Source organism: Xyrauchen texanus, chromosome 43 (assembly GCF_025860055.1).
Source record: "Xyrauchen texanus isolate HMW12.3.18 chromosome 43, RBS_HiC_50CHRs, whole genome shotgun sequence".
Taxonomy (NCBI): Eukaryota; Metazoa; Chordata; class Actinopteri; order Cypriniformes; family Catostomidae; genus Xyrauchen; species Xyrauchen texanus.
In genome coordinates, this window is record NC_068318.1 from 2,016,755 (window position 1) to 2,040,802 (window position 24,048).

Genomic DNA, 24,048 nt, shown 5'->3' on the forward strand with positions numbered 1-24,048 from the left:
AGAGCAACTTTTTGCGCAAGTCCGCCGTCATTCTTAAGATTGAAATCACTTTTTTTCCACAAATAACCACTTTGTAAACATTTGGAACTTACATATCATAGGTCATTTGGCTCATCAGCTTGAACAGAGAATGAAACAGGAGCTGTCAATCGTGTATCTCATTTATCTCATTATACAAAAAAAAGTTAAGACAGTGGCAATTTAAGACTAATTACAATCTGAAGAGTTGAAATAACAAGGTGATGTGAAAGAGGAGATGTAAAGCAGGTGGGGCAATCATGTTATAGTAAATAAGGAGCCTCCAAAAAAGCCTAGTTCTTAAAGAACAAGGATGGATTGAGGCTTGCCAATTTGCCAACCGATGCAAATTTATTCATTGAGAACAATGTTTCCAAAGACAAATTGTGGGATTTTGGGCATTTCACCAACTACACCGCACAATATAGCTGAAAGAGTCAAGGAATATGGTAAAATCTTGGTCAAGGGCAAGGCCTAAAAATCACTTCTAACTCTCCGATCCCTCAGATGTCACGGTAAAAAAATAAGTTAAGCGCCTGTAATAAATATCATGACATGAGCTCATAAATACTTCGATAAACCTTTGTCAGTCAACACCATTCACCATCACATCCACAGATGCAAGTTGAGATTTTATTATGCAAAGCAGAAACCATACATGATTCCAGAACATTGGAATCATGTTTTGTGGCTGCGTAGGCAGTGTGCGCAACATTGGCCTGCCTGCTGTCCTGACCTTGCTTCAAATGCCTGTGGAGCATTATAAAACACCCGTAATTGCACAGCTGAAGACCTGCATAATGTATAAATGGGCGAAAATTTCGTAAGTCTTCTGTGCTCAAACGCTTTATAAATGTTATTAGAAGAAATGGTGATATTACACAGTGATAAACACTATTTTTAAGAGCGTTGCAATAATTCGATTTTAAAAGTGTATATTGAGAAAAAAAAAAAATTATAAATTCAAAAGGTAAAACATGGAATAATGTGTTGTAGAGCTTTCATTGTAGCACATGGTGAATTTAATTAAAAAGAAAATCACTCCTTTTTGTTTTATTAGCATTTTCCATACTGTACCAACTTCTTCGGAATTGTGGTTGTATTCCTGATAAAATAAACAGGTTAAAAAAAAATTCTTTAATAAATATTTATAAGTCCAAATGTGGCAAATTCTGTTCACCTGAAAACTCACATTTCATCAGCTTCTAAGACCAATTGCAAATCAACTACAATAAAGCAGGCAAACACTTAAATATACAGTGACCCCCAAACCTATTTTGACACTTAAGCCACAGATAAAAATGTATAAATGTCTTTGCATTGTATAAAATAAAACACTGTTAACCCTCTGCTGGATTTTCGCTCTTCGTCATTACAGCGGAAACATCATTTTGGGGCATACAGATAAGTGTAAGACATCATTAGAGAATATAAAGGGTCTACTTTTATTTGTGTACACTCACAATAACATCAAAACCTTGTGCTTTTGTAAAATAAAATGTGCTTGCAAGCATATTTCTGAAACACGTCACAAAAATGAACTGAAACTCTGCAAATATTTATCACACAAACATGAAACACTAAAGAAAGCTTAAAATGTCTACTTTTAAATAAAACAATTCTAATTTAAAACAAATATTCTCCTGCAATGTAATCTGTATGAAACAAAGCGATGTACAATTTTTCCTGGCTCAGCTAATTATCCATAATGTGCATAAGTGGGCAGAGGGCGCTATTCATACGGAAATGTGCTGAGGCGATCAATGCAAATGGTAAACGCCCCCGACTGTGCCTTAAAAACATCAAGTTCATTCACTTTTTGCGCGTTTGGAAGATGGCACGATACACAGATTAGGAAGAGTACACATTTTATTCAGAAGAAGAACGGGACTCCGATGAACGTTTGCATTTTGAAGAGAGACGTGATTCAGCCGAGGATACAATTTCAGATGAGTAAGTCATTTAGTTGTACTTGCATATTAGTTGACATGCTATTTTATATAAACGACATGCTATTTTATATAAACATGTACATATTTTTCTAGTGGGACTGTTTCCATACTTGCCAGCCATGATTCAGAGTATTGAAATTTGAAATATGTCCTAATAAGCATGTTTTAATTACATTTAAATGCTGTTTCGGCTAAAGCAGTCATTTAAATTGTATGCTGTATGATATAAATATGATATGTAACATGGTATAAAAATAATATGAATGTTTAGATTATATTTTAACTAGTGTTTATGCTGCCTCATTTGAGCTTGCAAATATGTGTTCGGGTGTAAATGTGTCAAATGTGATGTAAATATGCCCATATTAGAAAATCAGCACATTATAATAGTTTCTGAAGGATCCACTGAAGACTGCAGTAATGATGCTGAAAATTCATCTTTGATCAAATTGCATTTTACAATATATTCAAATAGAAAACTGTTCTTTTAAATTGTAAAAAGAGTTCACAATATCACTGTTTTTACTGTATTTTGGATCAAATAAATGCAGCCTTGGTGAGCAGAAGAAACTTCTTTTAAATGGTAGTGTAGGTCTAAAATTAAGTAAAGTCTTTATATAAAGAAAATATATAGTCTGATTACTTCTTTTAACTTGAAACTTGATTTTGATCATTAAAAGTCTCCTCACATTCATTCTCTGTCACATTCATATTATTCATAATAATTCACGCCTCCTCGCATATTACCTTTCTAACACTAAAATTGTCTTACAAAAGTTAAATAACTATCTTGTTTTGTATGAATGAGTGATCAGGATAGTTTTCACCTCATTTTGTAGCAAAAACTATAGTCTACAAGATCCACTTCTCAAAAATCTTGTGGACAAATATTTAGTATGTTTTATATGGCATTATTTCAATGAGTTAAAATTTTAGATTTTTCAAAAACCATGCATAAACGTTATTGTACACATTGCTCACATATTATTGTAGCCCAGTTTGTGTTGAATACAGTGTTATCAGACATTAGCCATTAATATGTTTTTAAGCAAATGAAAAAAGCACAAAAGTCAAGGCATGTCAAAACCTCTCCAGGGCCCAAAACACCCTCAGACCCCAGAGGATTAAACCCAACAAATGCCCATATTAGCATGTTTAAGCTGACTTAATGTGCAATAATTTTTAGAAGTTGTGTAACTTCAGTAATTAAACAATGCCTTGGTTACTCAGAAAACCATAGTTAGGATAACTTGATTTGTATATGTACCATTTTGTCATACCATATCTCAAAACATGCCAGTCATCTCCTTCACTTAGAATGTAATCTATTTTATTGCCATCACTCATTTTTCCAAAGTCAATTGAATGTTAAATAGTAAATACGATTGAAATTGTTGAGAGAAAATTATTTTTCATGCAGTCAATTAACTGGTTAAAAAAAAAAAAGAAAGATGTTAGCCCCTTTTCCACCATCGGGTCGAATGGTTCTGAGCAAGGTACGGTTACAGTAGCATTTCCACTTGAGCATGGTTCTGCACGGCACGCTTACAAACCATTCTCAGTCTGGAATTCTCTGCACTGTTATCTAATCATACTAAACCATTCTCAACCATGCTGGTGGAATGGGTTTAGTACGTAGTGACTTTAGTGTATCTTTGAGATTTTATTATGATGGTTTACGATTATTGTAGCCTATATTTGTTTTTCTACATGTCTTTTTCGTCAGGGAAGTAGATTACTAGCACCTTTAAACTTAAAATACATCAATATATTCTCATACACTATTTTCATATAATAATTTTATGATATTTTGTCAATATATATCCTTTTTAGTTAGTATGGAAACTTTCTGCATATTCATTTCAGGAGGCAAACAAACCTTCAGCAAATGAAACCTCTCCCCTTATTCGCTTTCATTTTTCTGCAGTCCTAAAAACTGGAATATGCGATCCACAGTGCGCCACAATCATTTACCTTTCAGGGTGTCCCAAACAGATGGATCTGTTAAGTACATTCTCCTGATTTCACCAGATCACAGTGGAAAAAGAAACCGTAACCTTGTCAACAGGCCAGGATCGGCATGGAAAGATACAGTTTTGCAATGAGAACTGTTCACCAATTTGGTTGGGCACTTGGACCTATTCTGACTTTGCTGCATTGTGTGAAACCATTCCAGACAGCATGGGATTCCAGCTGTTCAGAGCGGATCGCACCATTAACGCACCATTATTATTCTTAGGGATTTTAACAAGGTAAATCTCACACATGAACTGCCCAAATAGAGACAGCACATTACATGCCCCACCAGAGACAGAAATATACTGGATCACAGCTACACAACATTAAAGGATGCATATCGCTTTGTCCCTAGGGCAGCTTTGGGACTCTCTGATCACTGTCTAATTCATCTTCTTCCAATCTACAGACACAGAAACTAAAATCAGCTAAACCTATAGTAAGGATTGTAAAGATATGGAGCAATGAAGCAGAGCTGGAACTACAAGCCTGCATTGACTGCACTGATTGGAGTATTTTTGAGGCTGCAGTCACAGACCTGGATGAGCTCACATATACTGTGACATCATATATCAGTTTCCGTGAGGATATGTGCATTCATACTAGGACTTATTTAACATACAACAATGACAAATTTTGACCATGGTTTACAGCAAATCTCAGGCAGCTTCCTCAGGATAAAGAGGATGCTTACAGAAGTGAGAATAAAAATTGTATAATCAGGCCAAAAACAGACTGACAAAGGAGATCTGAGTGGCTAAAAGCCATTCCAAGCTATTCTTAAAAAAACAAAAACAGTTTTCAGCTAAAGACCCTGCATCATGGAGAGGCCTGAAACACTTCAACAAGACACCATCCCCCAACACTGTAGGGAATCAATAATTGGCTGACGACCTAAATGTGTTTTACTGTAGATTTGAAAAGCCCAGTCTCACACCCCAAACCCGTTCTGACCTTGACAGCACACAAACATTTACACCTCCTGTAACACCCGCAGTTGAAGCAGTTGGTAGGTCTGAAAAGATTTCAATCCAACTAATTTTATGCTCAGGCATACATTTTGAATTAACAATATTGAAAGATTTACTTTGTTTAAAAATGTACTCTGTCGATGCAACTTTTAAACACATATTTTAAAAGTGTATCCCATGTATAATGACGTATACATGGATGTCTAAAGGCCCCGGATGTCCACTGACCCTAGAACCACCATGAACATTACAAAACAGATTAGCCTACTAATAGAAAAATTAAATACAATAAAAATGGCAAATGAAACCAGAAAATAGTAAAACAATACAACTACATAATTTATTCAACAAATGCACCAATTTATTAGTATCTACTCAGAAAAGAAAGAAGAGTAACAAGTACTTATATATATTTTTTTTAACTAAGACTTCCTTTAAACATGATATAATTTGGTGAAGGCAGTGAATTTGCAGATAATTTTTTATGTTAACAAATTTTTTTTAGCATAAACACTATTCAAGCAAAACATTTAGCAAAAAATAATTTTGTTACTATAGGTTTCAAATTATAAAACCATAGATATTTAGATCAAAAGGAAGAAAAAACATTATGTGGACACTTTCTGGTTGAAAAACATTGAGTAATATGTACATAGTTAATGTGAGGAACTACACCTGTGGTTACTCTATATGAGAATTTGAGAGGAACAGAAATCCTCTTGACACCAAAATGATTTAAAGTCATTAACAAATGTCTAAGAAAATAGTCTAGCATTATTCCCTTGCAGAAGTCACTTGGTTCGATATTTTGTATCTAATGCAAATAACATTGAATAATTTTAAAGCGTGACCAAGAGTCCAAATACGTCTTAGGGTCCACTGTATGCAACAACAAAAAAGGCCAAATATCAGGTTTAAACATATACGTTTGTACAGATGAAGAAACAAAACTGACGGCAATTTTGATAATCCGTGTGATGAGATCACTGTGTTACGGAAACAAAATGCTAATTGTTTAGCATTGATTGTTCAATGGGTATTCTAGTCAATTAAACAATAAACACCACAATCCCTGTGCAATGTCCTGGTGCTGAGGAGGGAACTCTACATACAGAAGAAAATAAAAATAAATCATAAATAATGGATTTGAGGGGAAACCTGCAAATTAACAAAAGCAAACATACCATTGGTTGGATGTCGTGCAAATGAGATAGAAAATCTTTTTACAGCAGAATCATGTGTGGCCTCTGAGAAAGAGAAAAACAGGCACCTGAAATGTATAACAGCTAAAAGACAGAGGGTTAGAAAAGGGCAAAGAAAGCAAGTGTCATGGCTCATGCAGAAAAGACGGGAAAGAAAAGAAAAGGAGTGCTGTTTAGTGCGTTATTGGGATAGTGATTAACAATGACAAACCATTCCACTTTCAAAACATAAACAAGTTTCCTTCTGTTCGTCAAAACGAACCAGATTCAACCAATTATTGTGTCATACTATGCAATCCAACAATCTAGGGCTGCAAAAATAATCAGAAAAATTGTATAGATTAAAATTACAGCTACCACAATTTACAAATAGTGAGAAGTGTCAATTACCCCATTACATTTTCTTTTTCAGTAGCAGCTAAGCTATGTAACTAATTACATACATGTACTTTAAGCACAGGCGATCATGAATCTGAGACATTTAAATGAATCTAATAGGCCTATCAGTAATGCTAACCTGTTCTAAGTGAGTTTTAACACTTCTGTTCATATTGGCAAATAAAAACTGTGCAGTGACAGCTTTTGATTATAACTGAATAGGAACTTTCGAGTATTGCTAGTATTTTGATGATAAGATGGCCAATGTAAAGTTTAGGCACAGTCTTGATTTACTGATGCAGAAAACGGCAATAAAGTAACATTTCCTTTAAAAACAGTTTTAGTTGGTTTTGGACGTGTAGCCTGCTTGACAAAATTCACACACACATTAGAACAATGCCCACTATCCAACAGGGTATTGAAAAAGCATCAAAATAACCCCCGCTTCATATCGACAAATAAGAAAGAAGAGACATGCACACCAATATGCTGATTACTCCCAAAAATCAGCTTATTTAAAAAAATCTGACAAAGCATGTAATCTGCATTTACATGACATTTGAAATAAACACATTATTCTCTGCTTTTGATGTCAAACTAAGTCATGCACTCAACACGTGCACATTGGATAAGCTGGTAAGAACACTGGTTAAGATGTTTACATGCCACACAAAATCGGCATAATGGGCAAAATCTACCTGTGTTGATCGGTATATGCTTTCACTATTTATGACCTTACGCCAATAAAAGAACACAGTTTATTGCATTTACATTACACTGCACTAACCAACAGGGTAGTGAAACACTGAGACATCAACCCTCCTTTGCAGCCAAAATATAAGAGGAGGAGTAGGAACTCATTCGGTCAATTTACATGCCTAATCCACTTACATGGCAAAGCATGTGCAGATTCTTAGCCTCACCTGACTCAAACGGAGGAGAGGAGAACAACTGCAAAATGACAACTTGTGCCTTGAAGGGAGTGGCCAACAATTTGGGCACATAACCCTCCCTAGGATTGAGGGAGGGGAATCTAGCCAGTAATATGATATCTAGCACAGATTGCAGCAACCCTTGAGTATCAGACAAGCCCCGTTCAGGGGTCAGACACAAAGTCTTCTCAGCTTCAGTCTACACTTATATAGCGCCTTTTTTAAACGTAACGGTATTCAAAGCGCTTTACACTGCAACTCATTCACCTATTCTCGGACCACTTGGCCGAGTACTGCACCCTTTTGGTAGAAAGAGGGCATTCTCAAAATAGCTAAGGCAGCAACAGTGCCACATCAATAGTCAAAGCCACAGACAAACCGAAGAGCAGGAACTTGAACTAGTATGAACTAGACCTCTCAAAGGCAAATCTCCAGAAAGGCCTGTGGCAAGGGGCTATTTGAACATAAGTGAACATCATAAATCAAACGGACAGACATGAGACAAAATCTCTCTCTATTGCATCTTTGCCAAGGAGAGATGGTACCTCTGAATGCAAAATCAGCATTTTCCTCACAAAGGAGAACAGAATGCTGTTGAAGTGAAGTGGCAGCCTCACAAGCTGAAGCACATATTCATGTTCGACTTTGTTCAGCACCCAGCTGGAGACCCCATGAAGACCGCGCCAAGTGTTGTAGAATATTTTTATAAAATTGCATTTTATAATTTAAATATAGCTATTTTATTCTGCAATATTTCTGATGGTCAAGCATGTATCTTACTTTATGTGTCTGTGTAGAGACCTGTGTAGGAAATGAATGCGCTCACATATGGTAAACTGAGTCTCTTGTTTTACTAGAGAAAATATATGGTGAGGTCCCACCACAGAGGTTTCCTGTCCACTTCTTAAAAAACAACAGACTGGAGTCACAGAACAAAATTATAGATAATAGTGACATGTATGAAATGTATTAGCCAAGCCTTGGTAGATAATATGTATATAAGCTCTGGGTAGAAACCAAGATGCTTCAGTTGCTCTGCAGACAACTCAGCTTTTTTTTAATATATATTAATAATATTCATATTAATATTGTAATAAAATTTGAGCGCGGGGATCGCCAAACTGGATTGCGCAACCTTAAAGCCCAGGGCCCCTGGTAGTCAAGGGTCCCTGGGCACTGGCCCATTGGTAATCCATCCCTGATCTTTGGGAAATAAACAACTAAAGCGATAACTCAACCAAAAATGAAAATTCTCTTATAATTTACTCAACCTGCCATCCCATATGTGTATGACATTCTTCTTTTTCTTCTGATTTTTATAAGAATATCTCAGCTCTGTAGTTCCATGCAATGCAAGTCATGATGGTACAAAACTTTGAAGCTCCAAAAAGCACAAAGGTAGCTTCCTTTTTTTACTGTAAATCCTGACAAAAGCACTCTCACTAGCGATCTGCATCTGCAAGATGTACAGTGAAAAAAGGAGTTACATTTTGGTCTATTCGCATCCAAAACAGTTTAAATTCTTCGGAAGACAGGAATTAAACCACTTAAGGACTACTTTGTTACCTTTATGTAAACCCTGTTGACATGTGTTGTATGTACTTACATAGCTGAGATATTTCTATAATATATTTTCTTTCAGCAGAAGAAAGAAAGTCAAACACACCTTGGATGGCATGAAGGTGAGTAAATAATAAGAGTTTTTTCATTTTTGGGCAAAATCTCTCTTTTAATTTCTTTAACCTTTTTGAGGTTTTAAATTGCTGATTTTTTTAATTGGGATACATAACAGAGCTTATTTCATAAGCAATGGTAAAGAAAATAACATAAATTTGAGGTGTAATGTTTGTAAATATTACATTATGATTTATGATATAATAGTGTTATAAAATAATAATAATACTTTGTAGATATGTTCTAGACAATAATTTTCCTTTGGGATTTTGTCAAAAGAGGGTCTTCAAAGTTTCTAATTTCAGTTTTAAGAATTTCTTCATTTTTGCTTTTGTCTAAGGTAGAAGATATACTAACCTTTCTTCAAAAGGTATAATGTCAGGTTATCATAATTAAAAGCACCAAGAAATGTAAAATTTCCAAAAGTGTCCTACTTTTCCCAAAACTAAAACAGAAATTAATGTAAGATCATTTTCTAAATCTTCTAATTATCTTCTAAAGTGAAGAAAAATTATTTTTTCAAATAATTTCATTTATTTTTTATTTTAGTTAACGAAAATGGTTGAAGTTCTTTTATTTTTATTATTAAAAATAATAACACTGGTGTAAGCTCTTTCGCCCTGTGTACACTAAACAATAATAAATGCATCAGCAGCTAGAAAAACAATTGTATTGCTAAAAACACTGCCATTTTATAATGCACAGGAATACAGAGGCACCACTCATGTAGTTTTTAGAAGTAGGCAACTTTGTAGTGTTGTGACACCAATATTGTAGAAAACTTTAACTATATTTCACCCTATGTCAGTAGGGGTTCACAGTCACACAACTACCATTACAACCATATACTTAATTGTTTTTCATTGTGCTCTGCGCTCTTCTGCCATATTTTAATCATTCAATCTCAAATCAATATTTCAGTTCACAGGGTGCACACAAGAAGATCATGTTTTTGTTTTACCAGTCTATCTTTGAAAGCCTAATCAGGTATGGAATATACTCATGCAGATCACTACTAAAACAACTGGTTGGAATGAACATTAATGCATCCAGATATTATACTGCACTGTCTATATCTTCTTCCTTCAGGTTCACTTAAAACTTTTATAATATATCATTTGCACAAAAAACAGTCATAATAGTACAATTTTTAACCTATCTTTGGCCCTCTGTCTGAAACCCTTGATTTTCTGTGTAAAATGTTCTGCATTCACAATAGTACCACTTTCAGTGTTGCAGTATAACATCTGATTTTTCTCTGTCAACTCATAACAACGATTACGTATTTTGTGGAGGCGGGGACTTTGGAAATGACACTACACTACACTGTGACGTTACAATGTAGCTGATTACAAAACCAGTCATTTTTGCAGGGTGGAAACAATAAATGCCATTTTGGACTGGAGAAGAACTTTGAGTTCTAAAACATATAGTACGTTTTTGTGTAAGAGTGATCTCTTATATGTCAAAATGTCAAGGAAAATGTAATTCCACACATCATGGCCTCTTTAAATAAAGCTCCTTTGAGATTAGTATTTTATGATGCTTGCTTATTATCCAGTACTTATGTTTTATTCTGACCAACGATTTTATATTGTACTAGTTAATTTTTAGTTGCATTGATTTTTAGTTTATTAGTTTGTCATATTTTACACAGCAGTCACACCATTTTACAGTACTGTGTATGTTTTTGTGTGCAGTTTTAAAGTTGTGTATTAGCTGCTGTGCTGTGAGTCCAAAACAAATGTCCCTTAATGTGGCCATAAAGCATGTTTTATTCTATTCTCCATCTATCCTTTTGGCCATATTGTGAAGGACAAAAATAAAAATTGCTCTTTTTTTTTATATGAAAGTTATAGACAATATTATTATTATTATTATTATTAGGAGCCAATCACGAAAGGTGGGAAGCCCAATCTGTTCAAAGTTGAACATGCTTGTAACTTTTCAACTTCGCCAATGATTACTATGGTACAATTTCTGCTAGATTTTCCATGATTTAAATTTTTAAATAAAAACATACTTTTCAAACTCCTAGGTCAGCTGTCCAATTTTCACTAAATGTGGCTTGTGTAATCTAGGGATTGTGTAATCTAGGAATCTAGGAAAAAATTATTAAAAGCTTTTTGATAGACCAAACCTTTCTCGGATAATGTTTCAAAGTATTTGAAGGCAAGCCGTGCAAAATGGACGTGAGGCTTTAACTTCTAAAAAAAAAAAAAAAAAAACTACCTAAAAAGTTTGGTGCCACCGCCACCTTGTGATCAAAAGATATAACAAAATGTTTAAAAATGCCTATAATGCTTGATTAGTTTGATTAACACAAAATGTATTAACACCTGTCATCTTGGGACATTCACAACAAAATATTCTAAACATTTTGAATAGACCAAACGTTTCTAAAAAGCGCATCAATGAATTAGATGTCATTGTCACGACACCCTTACCGCAACATATAAACTTTGTGACACCACCACCCATTGGTCAAAAGTTAAAATAAATTGTATTTTAACTTAAGCAATGGTACTAGTGTTTTTTATACCACTTTTCTTAAAATCAAAATCAGTGATGTCAAATCATACTTCCTGATATGCCATTGGTGTGCTTGGCCCTGTAACTGCTGCTTGCAGCTATATTTATTACTATTGCAACTACACGTGTACACAATGTACAGATCATAACATAATTTCTTTCAAAGGTCTATGAGGTGGGGATCTACAGAAATAGATGCCGATTTCAGACCCGGCTTGTTCTGACAAAATAAAGCCCAGTCGGTAGTAATATTAATAGCAATAAAAAGTCATTTTTGGTTTTCATTTTGCATTGTAAATAAATCGATCATCAAGATGGGCATGTGCGCAAAAAAACAACAACAAAAAAACAGGATGAAATATTCCAGTTATTCCGATGCATCTCAAACACTAATTGTTTAGAACCAAAAACACGGATAAGATTCCAGGACTCCTCTATAGAATGGGGAGCCACCTTGGAAGGTGTGTGTGCGTGTCGGCACATACCATCTAAGAAGCCAGAGGAGGTCAGCTTTTTACGGTGTGCGTGAGCGTAATCTTGTAGGTTAGGTGCACTGGAGGAACCGCCCAGCACCATGGTGCTAAACAGGCCAGCACAATGAGATCCTGATGGAGTTAGAGAAGATTCATACAGCACTTGTGTGTTCCAGGAGACACACCTTGCAATGCATGCAGCATGCATTTCTACAAGATTCTTGCCACAGTATAAATTGTGCAGCCTCACTGAAAGCATCCCATAATGACAGTAATGTCTTTTGTCATGGTTACTAAATAAGGTCCTCCCAGTTTCAATTTAACTGAAAGTGACAAGATTTGTAAAGGCCTATTCACAAAGGATACATTCTAACCATAAGATGCTCAAATAAGTCAATGCATACCTAACGAGTGTATCACTTGAGTTACATTTTGCCATAACACATTTGTATTGTTGGAAGGGTTGAATTTTGCTGAAAAGCATTTGAATAGGGCTGAAACGATTAGTCGACGTTATCGACAAAGTCGACAATAACAAATTGTCAACAAAAAATGTTCATTGTCGAATAGTCGTTTGATCTCATTTAATGTAACATGAGATCATATGAAATTCTAATGATGACGTGAGAGAGCAACACTGCAGCTCATGCCTAACTGAGGAGAGGAAGAATACACATGTCCAGATGCACTCTAAACTTTCCAAACAGCTTAAGGTGATGTAGATTCCAAAATGCAAAATAAGGAATTACAGAAGCACTGTCATTGACAACCATTTAGCCACATCTCAAAGCAACGAAAACACAAAATCACACGTTTCTCATTTTGTTAACTTTAAGGTTGACATAGGTTAAGGTCTTCTGTGCTACTAACAGAGACTTTCCACAATAAGGGCTAACTAGTTTGGGGTCAACATTTGGTTTGTAGTTCTTGATGAAATTTTCCCATAAATTAAATACAAATATTAGTTTGACACACATTATTTTTGGGTATAAGATAATTAACCGGACTAGATTAACAAACAGTTACCAAATAAGCAAAATTACACAGTAAGGAAAAATCGTTTTTTTTCCAACCATGAAAATGTGTGTATATGTTGCCTACAAACACACAAAGGACATTACAAGCATATATGAGAGACTGAGTCAGCGCTGTATTTGTCGGCTGTGTGGCAAAAATCTTAGAATACAGTGTGTTTTAGAGTAAGTATATCAGGAGTATTACAAATTACATTCAACATAACACCAAAATTAATTGATCATTGAGTGTGAAAGAATCAAGAGAGAGCAGCCACATCAACATCACGCACAACAGAGAACTGAAATAGAATGGCAAAACATTATTTTGAAATTAAAAACTAGGACAAGTGTGTCACAATTTGTGTTTATGATATAATGAATTGTAGAGACATCTGAACATCCAGGATATTACAAAATATATCTGAAGGGCTCAACAATAAGGAGGAGCCAAGAACCCAAGGCTAGTTAGCAAGAATTTTGGGCCAGTTGATGGAACTGTCATTTATCCTGTTGGGCCAGTTCTGATTGTTACAACAACTTTATTTTTATTTTTTTATTTATTTGTATGCCTTGCATATTTGAAAAATTGTTGATTTCAATATGTCACCAGGGTAACATAGATTAAGTAGAAACTGCAAGAATGACCTGTTATAGTTTTCTAAGCAATAATTAAAATACTGTCATCATTTTCATGACAATGATTACATCAATGCCATCTTTTTCCAGCAAAAGTGTTCTTTGAATTCTTTTGTGAAGTTATATTTCAGCTGTATAATTTTCCAAGATTACAAATAAATAAATACATAAAAATTGTGTTGTTTTTTGTAAAAACTTACATGTGAAAATAAATAAATAAATATATTTGCATACATGCATACATTTTCTTTTTTCTTTGGTGTGGCCAGTAAAAATGTTGGCCGGAAAAGTACAAATATGAACTATTTAAACAAAAACAAAAAATACTTATTGTTGAGCCCTGATCTGTTATGTTTATTATATTAACATTATAAGTGTGATATGACATCTGTGAGGGCTTGTCTTACCTATTCCTGTGGTGTGCTTGTGGTCTGTGTGCAGTCTGCTCAGTCTGGCATGACTGTTGTTCTCTGACAGGACCTGATAGAGCACAAGCAGAAAACAATACCAAATCAACACAACTGTTATGCTTCTTTCAAATTTGATCAATAAGTAGGTATTTTCCAAACAGACATGTTAATTAAAAGCATATGTCAGCTCACACAGAACAAAAAGGCAACAAATAAAAACAGCATGAAGAAACAGATGTGCATCATGCATTAACCCGTTGCCACACAGACACCATTCCATATCAGATACAGGAAACAACATCAGGGATGAAAAGAGGTATGAGAACAAACATGGCAACAGTTTACAAAGAGTAAATTCACAAAATCAAAATGTCACAATTTAAAAAAATATGCATTTTCACCCAACAACAGTGAGGAGAAAAATATACATATATATATTTTAAAATGTTAAATTCAGCTTCATGCAAAACCAAAACCAAATTCAAAACCATTTAGGAAAAGAGAAGTAATCCTTAGCAAGGGGGTGGGGGTTGGGTGTTATTGCAGGGTCAGCACAGAGATCTTTTTCTCCACAATCAAATATTTACCTGAGGCATAGATCAATCTTGACATCTCCTAGAAACCCTGATAGTCACCTAATGGTTCCCCAGTTCCTAGATTTACTAATTTTACTATCCATACTCTGAGAAAAACTGTAAACGCTGATTTACGATATAGTGGACCCACTATACCCACAAGTATTTGTACAGATAAGTCACACTTCAAAATTTATGAATGTTCATGCATATATAGTAATGTGCAAAAGTTTTAGGCACTTAGGAAAAATGTTGCTTAGTGAGGATGTCTTCAAAAATGTCATAAATAGTTTTCATTTATCAATTAACGTCATACAAAGTCCAGAAAAAGCTAAATCAATATTTGGTGTGACCACTTTTGCCTTCAAAACAGTGCCAATTCTCCTATCCTAGCCTAAATAAAGTTTTTCTTGGTTGTTTTCACTTTTAATTGACTATGTCACAATTACAGTGGGTCAAAAGTTTACATACACCAAGTTAACTGTGCCTTTAAGTAGCTTGGAAAATTCCAGAAAATTATGCCAAGCCTTTAGACAATTAGCTTCTGCTAGGTGGTGTACTGAATTGGAGGTGTACCTGTGGATGTATTTTAAGGCCTACCTTCAAACTCAGTGCCTCAATGCTTGACATCATGAGAAATTTAAAAGAAATCAGCCAAGACCCCGGAAATATTTGTGGACATCCACAAGTCTGGTTCATCCTTGGGAGCAATTTCCAATTGCCTGAAGGTACCACGCACACTTGTAAAAACAATAGTGAGCAAGTATAAACACCATGGGATCACGCAGCCATCATAACGCTCAGGAAGGACATGCATTCTGTCTCCTACAGATGAACACAGTTTGGTGCGAAAAGTGCAAATCAATCCCAGAACAACAGCAAAGGACCTTGTGAAGATGCTGGAGGAAACAGGTAGACAAGTATCTACCACTCACCTAAAGGATTATTAGGAACACCATACTAATCCTGTGTTTGGCCCCCTTTCGCCTTTAGAACTGCCTTAATTCTACGTGGCATTGATTCAACAAGGTGCTGAAAGCATTCTTTAGAAATGTTGGCCCATATTGATAGGATAGCATCTTGCAGTTGATGGAGATTTGTGGGATGCACATCCAGGGCACGAAGCTCCCGTTCCACCACATCCCAAAGATGCTCTATTGGGTTGAGATTTGGTGACTGTGGGGGCCATTTTAGTACAGTGAACTCATTGTCATGTTCAAGAAACCAATTTGAAATGATTTGAGCTTTGTGACATGGTGCATTATCCTGCTGGAAGTAGCCATCAGAGGATGGGTACATGGTGGCCATAAAGGGATGGACATGGTCAGAAACAATGCTCAGGTAGGCCGTGGCATTTAAACGATGCCCAATTGGCACTAAGGGGCCTAAAGTGTGCCAAGAAAACATCCCCCACACCATTACACCACCACCACCAGCCTGCACAGTGGTAACAAGGCATGATGGATCCATGTTCTCATTCTGTTTACGCCAAATTCTGACTCTACCATCTGAATGTCTCAACAGAAATCGAGACTCGTCAGACCAGGCAACATTTTTCCAGTCTTCAACTATCCAATTTTGGTGAGCTCCTGCAAATTGTAGCCTCTTTTTCCTATTTGTAGTGGAGATGAGTGGTAACCGGTGGGGTCTTCTGCTGTTGTAGCCCATCCGCCTCAAGGTTGTGCATGTTGTGGCTTCACAAATGCTTTGCTGCATACCTCGGTTGTATCGAGTGGTTATTTCAGGCAAAGTTGCTCTTCTATCAGCTTGAATCAGTCGGCCCATTCTCCTCTGACCTCTAGCATCAACAAGGCATTTTCAGCCCACAGGACTGCCGCGATACTGGATGTTTTTCCCTTTTCACACCATTCTTTGTAAACCCTAGAAATGGTTGTGCATGAAAATCGCAGTAACTGAGCAGATTGTGAAATACTCAGACCGCCCGCCTGGCACCAACAACCATGCCACCCTCAAAATTGCTTAAATCACCTTTCTTTCCCATTCTGACATTCAGTTTGGAGTTCAGGAGATTGTCTTGACCAGGACCACACCCCTAAATGCATTGAAGCAACTGCCATGTGATTGGTTGATTAGATAATTGCATTATTGAAAAATTGAACAGGTGTTCCTAATAATCCTTTAGGTGAGTGTATATATATATATATATATATATATATATATATATATATATATATATATATATATATATACACAAACACACACAGTACTGTGCAAAAGTCTTAGCACATAAGGCGGCACATAAGATGCTTCACAAAAGTATTTGTCTTAAGATGGTTATTTATATATTCAGCTTTAGTGTGACAATAGGAAATATAAATGTTAAACTCACAAACATTACTTTTGCAAATACAAAATATTAGAATAGAAGAACAGGGAGCCCTGCAACAGATGTCATGACCCTCACAAAGAACTGAACATCGTGTCAGTATGAGATTACATAAAGAGACAGAAGCAACTGAGACAGCCTAAATAAATAGAAGTGTGGTGAATTCTCCAAGAAGCTTGGAACATCCTATCTGCCAACAACCGAGAAAAACTGTGTACTGTTTTAAAGCAAAGGTGGCCACAACGAATATTGATTTAGCTTTTTTTATGTTTACTGGACTTTGTATGACATTAAGTGACAAATGAAAACTATTTATGTAATTATTTTTGAAGACATCCTCACTATGCAACATTTTTCGCAAGTGCCTAAAACTTTTGCACATTGCTATATATATATAGGTGTGTGTGTGTGTGTGTGTGTGGGCATGTTTATGTGGTTTATGAGGACAATTTTTTAGGTTGCAAACTGGTAATTACAAGGGTATTATGCTATAAATGTGGTTTATGAGGACATTTCTAGTATCCTCAATTTAAATAGCTTAAAAAACATATTAAAGTTTTATTGAAAATTTTAAAATGCAGAAAGTTTTTTGTGAGGGTTAGGTTTAGGGGTAGTGTTAGGTTTAGGATATATAGTGTGTACAGTATAAAAATCATTATGTCTATGGAAAGTCCTCATAATGATAGGTAGACCAACATGTGTGTGTGTGTGTGTGTGCATGTGTGTGTTTGTGTATATATATATATATATATATATATATATATATATATACATACACACACACACACACACACACACACCCATATATATATACACACACACTCTCTCTCTCTATATTAATATATATATATGACATTTATTTTAAGCAAGGATAGCACTACCGCTTTTTAAACAAAACATTTAAAAAAAGTTTTCATATGATAAAAAATAAATAAAAAGATAGCTCAAAATTAAGAAAAAAATATTTTTGGACAATTTGAGATGAACAACACCTATGGTTTGTTATGCCATCTAATGACATTCAGACATTACTAAATATTTGGGGCCACTGTCTTAGGCTTCCACAAGTTTAACCGACAGTTAGGTAACTGTTGACCAAGGCTCCCACTTTATGTAATATGTCAGGAAAACCATTCTTGATCATGACTGACAGTGGACAGTCAAAACAAGCAATAATGTATTGTAAATAGCACCAACATCAACTGTAAAGCATAAAAAATTGTGATGTTCCCTAAACAGTAAAAATGTCACAAAATATTAACACCACCCACTCACTGTAGGTATCACATAATAACATATTATAGTAAAACATAACCCAATTTAACCAAATTAATGTAAAAGTCAACATGAAACTGTATTTGCAAATGTTACAAGTGAAACAGGATATCCAATGAGTAACAAAATGTAGGACAGGACTTAATTTTTCCATGAAGAATTTACTGGATTGTTAAAAGTGGGGAATGCACACAAGAATGGAGCTCATCCACTTCTGAAGAAGCTTTTTGAGCAGGTTGTTTAGGCTGAAGGTAATCAATCATAATTTGCTATTCATCTTATAACCTTAAATGACTGTGTTAACTTGTGATGCCCCGATACCACTTTTTCCACTGCCGATCCGATTCCGATATAGGAAATCTCAGTATTGGCCGATACCAATCCGATAACAGTGTTGTTGTTTTTTGCATAATCGGTTTATAATATCTTTACATTATTGTGTGGAAATAATTGGGTGTACTCTTTAATATGTAAAGAAACACAAACCTTTACCTACACATTATTTCAATATAAATGTATAGCTTAAGAAAGACTTTATTATTAACTAGTTTGCTGGATAATGTAGCAGCAAAATAAACAGTAATTCCAGTATAAGTCTGGTTGTTAGCTATCACGCGTCTTCAAGTGGCTTTGAATAAAATGCACGAGTCATATCACTGCTTTAATGGTGTTTTAACAGTTCTTTTATGTCATCTTTTGAGCCTGACAGTAACGAACATGACTAAAACACAGTATCGGATCTGGTTCGGGCTCGTCAGACCGATACCCGATCAGTCTATAAACGTCAGTATCGAAACCGATACCGATCCAGGTATCAGATCGGGACATCCCTAGTGTTAACTACTGGAAATGTTGCATTAACTACAACTGTAGCCTAAAACAATGCCTAGATTGCTGTTAGACTAAGATATTTGGTGATATATGGACATACGGTTAAATTAGAAGCTAATAATCCAGAACACATTCCAATTATGTTCCCCTTAAAAACCTATTAATATAGGTTGAAATATAATATATATAATAAAAAAAACACTCTTACGAATTAGGAAATGCTCTTTTTTGATTTATCTGCTAATTAGATGTCCTTGCTGACTGACGCCAAGTTCTTGAGTGTGAAAGAACAAGAAGTTAGCAGTTGGTGTGAAGAATGAATTAAATTGGTAAAAACCTGTTGCCATGAGCCAAAAATACTGGATGTGAAAGCCAGTGATTTGGGGGAGACTGGGGAGGAAGTTATTTGGTCCCCTGATCTGCGTCTTCGACGCCCAGTACCAACACCACAGGTGTAATGTATCCAGGTACCTATAGAGTCAGGGCTAGACACACTCAGGGGGCTTTCTTCCTGGAAGTGAGACAGGGGGCAAAAACAGCAGTCATGCAACATTAACAACAGTCCAGCTATGTGTCCATGAACATTCACTAGCTAGGCCTTTTGTTTAACAGAAGACAAACAGGTATGTGTGCTCATACTTTGCCAGCAGCAGTCTTGATAAAGTCTTTCTGCAATGGGGACTAAAAAAGAAAACAAATAACAGATGGTGGCAATTCAAGAGCAAATTTCAAAAGAAAATACATTTGTGGCTTTGAAATTTACTAAATATATGGGCAGTTGACATGGCGTTGTGCACAGAATGTTATGCACTGATTGTCTTCAAATATGTTTACTTTCATTACAGTCACTTCAACACTATGTCAGTTGCTTATAGAATTATGCCAATTGCTTCATCAGTGCACATTTAACCAGACTCAACTTTAAGTTATAGTTTCTGTCTTCTTTTTTTTTCTTTAAGGGTCACAAGCTCGTTACTCTGCAAGGCTACCTACACTTTGCTTTGTCGTCTCTTTGCACATCATAAGCAGGTCAGAAAAGAAAACAAATTCTCCTGTTGTGTGATGGCAGGCATATCCTTTATACCGCTTTGTTCCTGTGTAATTAAGGAAGCGACTGCAGTTCATCTGTGTTCTTCCTCCTCTGCAACTTGGAAACGTGTCTTTTCCTGCTGTCAAAACCATGTAGGCAGACACTAAACATGGTTGCTAAGGCCTATGCAGCCAGAGGTCATGCCAGCACAGAAAGAAAATTGTATGTCAGCATTGGTGTCGCTATCCCAAAGTGGGCTTACCGGTGATGCTATGAGCATGGTTGAGAAGTTTCACGTGCAAAATAGCAGTTCTCTTACGAGAGGTTCTCTCGTATTGCGTAAGCTAGCTTACGCTACGGGAAAGATTCATCTTTTCTGAGATATTGAAGCCAAAAAATTTGCCTTAATTTTGTATCATTTGTCAACGCAGTGCAGCAACTGCAGACCTTGAGCGGGCTAGCTAGCGAGCTCATTGGTTGCTCTGCGGCAACTGCTGCAGCCTATAGACGAACTTGGGCGAACTCGCGTCCAATGAGAGGCGTCCGCGCGCTTACTGCATCAAAGCCCGCCAAAATGGGCGTGGCTAGAGTGCATATAAGCGTAGTTACGTAGGCTGGAACCCTGATTTTCATCTCTTCAGCGAAGCTCTTCGCATCTCTGAACTGGAAGCGGCGTCGCCGTTCGAGGGGCATCTAGCAAGCTTGGACAGCGCTCGAAGAAGCCGGCCGTCTCCGCCACCTTCATCCATCCTGCGAGCTACGCCATCGGCGGCGTATCCTTTTTAGAGCAAGCTAGTTCTTAACGAACTTCACAAAAGAGTAACAAGCGTCTTTTTAAGATGCCTCGCACCACTTGCGCTTCATGCAGCGCCCCTCTCAGCGCCGGAGACCGCCACATCATCTGCGCTCTCTGCCTGAGACTGGGGCATGCAGAGCTCGCCCTCGCTGAAGGCGGATGCGACCTCTGCGAGGAGATTCCGATGTCGACCCTGCGGGCTCAACTCGAGCGCTCAGAACCGAAGCCGCCGCGCGCCTTCCGTTCTGCCGCGCAGGAAAAGCGCCGCTCCCAAAGGCTGCCAGAACCGGTGATAGAAGCGACTGCCTCGCCGGAGCCTCTCCCTCGAGCATCGCTCTCACCCTCCCGTCCCCGGGACTGCGCAGTTGCCGCCCAGCGGCCGCACTGCTGCCATCTCGGAGGGCGAGGCGGAGGATAAGGGCTGTTCCATCATGGCTCGGACAGCGAGGAGTGGTCAGGCTCCCACGCCGCCTCCTCGGCCCAGGAATCCAGCAGGACCCGCGCCGGGTCGAGGGGAACTAACACGCCTCCTCACACAGGCCGTCGACCGCCTCGGGCTCGAGTGGTCACCGCCCCTGAGCAGGCTCCCAACAGACTCGGCGGCTGCTTTCTTCAGAGCCGTCGCCACGCAACACCAGCGGCCGGGCGCTCCCTTCCTGCCGGAACTCCACACTGAGCTTGCAAAGTCGGTGGTGCAGCGCCTTTCTCGGCCAGGATCCGTTCCCACGTCTCCACCCCTCTCGCCCGATTGGGCGGCACCACCGAGAAGGGCTACTCCTCCATCCCCGGTCAAGGATTCGGTAGCAGCACACCTCTGCCCGCCCTCCGCGAGATGGCGGTCTAAGCCAGTGCTCCCGTCTAAGGCCTGCAGAGCGACTTCCGCCTATGTTGGCAGCGCCTATTCCGCCGCCCGGCCAAGCCGCATCTGCTCTGCACTCCATGGCCGTCTTACAGATCCTCCAAGCGGACCTTCTTCGGGAGTGGGATGAGAAAGGCAGGCACCCAGAGGCTGTTGCAGATCTAAGAAGCGCGACGGACCTCGCCCTTCAGCGCCACCAAAGCTGCAGCCCAAGCTCTAGGGAAGTGCATGGCCTCGCTGACTGTGACCGAGAGACACCTGTGGCTAGCGCTAGCCGATATGGGAGAAGCAGAGCGCTCCACGTTCCTCAACGCACCGCTCTCTCCGACCGGTCTCTTCGGCTCCGCGGTGAGTGGCATTGTTGACCGCTTTTCAGAAGTCCAGAAAGCCACCCAAGCCATGAACCTCTTCCTGCCGCGTCGCTAAGCTCCTCTGCAGGCGCCCGCGTGACCAGCCTCCTGCACGAGCCTCTTCACAGCGCCCAGCTCAACAAGGTCAGACTTCTCAGCGTCGACAGGGCGGCCGCCCTCAATCGCGCTCAGACAGCCGCCACAGACTGCCGCCCCCCCGCGGGCCTCGGTCTAAGGTTGCGCTGAAACCTGAGCAACCGAAGTCCTCCTAGCCTTGTTGAAAAAGCGGCGGCTCAGTCCGCCGCGGCGGACCACCGTCAAAGCTTAGCCCCTGTCAGTCCCCTCTCTCAGGCTACTACAGTGGTGGATTCAGCAGCCAACAAGCCGGTGATACTGCCCGCTTGCCTGCACTCAAGCGCCGTTTTCACGGCGACCCAAAGAAATCTTGTAAAGAGCAAACATGCCTTATGTGTAGAACATGTGCCCACAATCCAGTGTTCACCCCTACACACAAGCATTACACTTCCGTGTTCCTATCAGAGCCCACTCACATAAAGCGGACACAGCCGGCTCGAGTGTTAGAGTCAATAAGCAGCGCCCACGAATCCGTCGTGGCGCCCTTCTCTGGCAGCTCTGTCACACGACCAGCCTTATGTGTAGAAAATGTGCCCACAATCCCGTGTTCACCTCTACACACAAGCATTACACTTCCCGTGTCCCGATCAGAGCCCACTCACATAAAGTGGACACAAACCCGCTTGAGTGTTAGAGTCAATAAACGCGCTCACGAATACGTGCGCGCGCCCATTCTCTGCCCGCTCTGTCACACGGCCAGCAAACACTTCTCTGTATGTAAGTCCCGTGCCCGTGACTATGCTCGCGCATCACTTAACAGATGTGACTCTTTCCCCATTCACCTCAATCGGGAAGTCACTCACAGAACAGCCTGTCCCTGCTGTCTGCGAGCAGTCACGCATAAGCACAGTAAGCATGCTCACACATTCTGTTCAGCGCGCTGTGTGCGGCAATCAGGGCGATTTGGCCATTCACCCTCTAGCATTACACTTCAAAGCGTGGCAAGCTATCCCAGGGATATCCACATGGGTGTTAAGCACAATAAAACAGGGCTATTTGCTACAGTTCGATCGCCGCCCTCCCCGCTTCAAAGCGCGGCTCGAAACTATTGTGAACACGGAAGCAGCCTGCATGCTTCGTTCAGAAATAACAAACCTTCTGTGCAAAAGGGCCATAGAGAAAGTGCCGCATTCAGCTGAGCGAGTCGGGGTTTTACAGCCGTTATTTTCTTGTTCCCAAGAAAGACGGCGGCCTCAGACCAATATTAGATCTCAGGGGTTTGAACAAGGTGCTTGCAAAAGACCGTTCAAAATGCTTACAATCAGGAAACTCCTCGCGCATACGCGCCAGGGGACTGGTTTATCTCTCTCGATCTGAAAGATGCCTACTTTCAGATTCAGATAAATCCCGTCACAGGCCATTCTTGAGATTAGCCTCGACGGCCAGGTTTATCAATACACCGTCCTTCCGTTCGGCCTGTCTTTAGCACCCGTACTTTCACGAAGTGCATGGATGCGGGCTTCGCACCCCTGCGGAGTCAGGGCTTGCGAATTCTGAACTATTTGGACGACTGGCTGATTATGGCACAGTCACATACGGAGCTTCTGTCTCACAGAACAGTTCTCCTCAGCCATCCGAACAGTTTGGGTCTTGCAGTCAATTGGACCAAGAGCTCACTACAGCCCAGTCAGGCAATTTCC

The 24,048-nt window shown here is 38.7% G+C and overlaps 1 protein-coding gene across 6 annotated transcripts in view; it reads right to left on the reverse strand.

Moving 5' to 3' along the window:
* Positions 1-24,048, reverse strand: part of ppip5k2 (diphosphoinositol pentakisphosphate kinase 2) — a 217,798-nt gene that overhangs the window by 13,362 nt on the left and 180,388 nt on the right. The window contains exons 25-28 of one of the 6 annotated variants that reach the window (XM_052116267.1): positions 19,878-19,919; positions 19,576-19,749; positions 14,208-14,280; positions 12,161-12,280 (exon numbers count right to left, since the gene is read on the reverse strand). In XM_052116267.1, coding sequence (XP_051972227.1) covers positions 12,161-12,280; positions 14,208-14,280; positions 19,576-19,749; positions 19,878-19,919 — 409 coding nt within the window. The remainder of the gene's footprint in view (positions 1-12,160; positions 12,281-14,207; positions 14,281-19,575; positions 19,750-19,877; positions 19,920-24,048) is intronic. The other 5 variants (XM_052116268.1, XM_052116270.1, XM_052116269.1 and 2 more) reach the window with 5 other exon arrangements.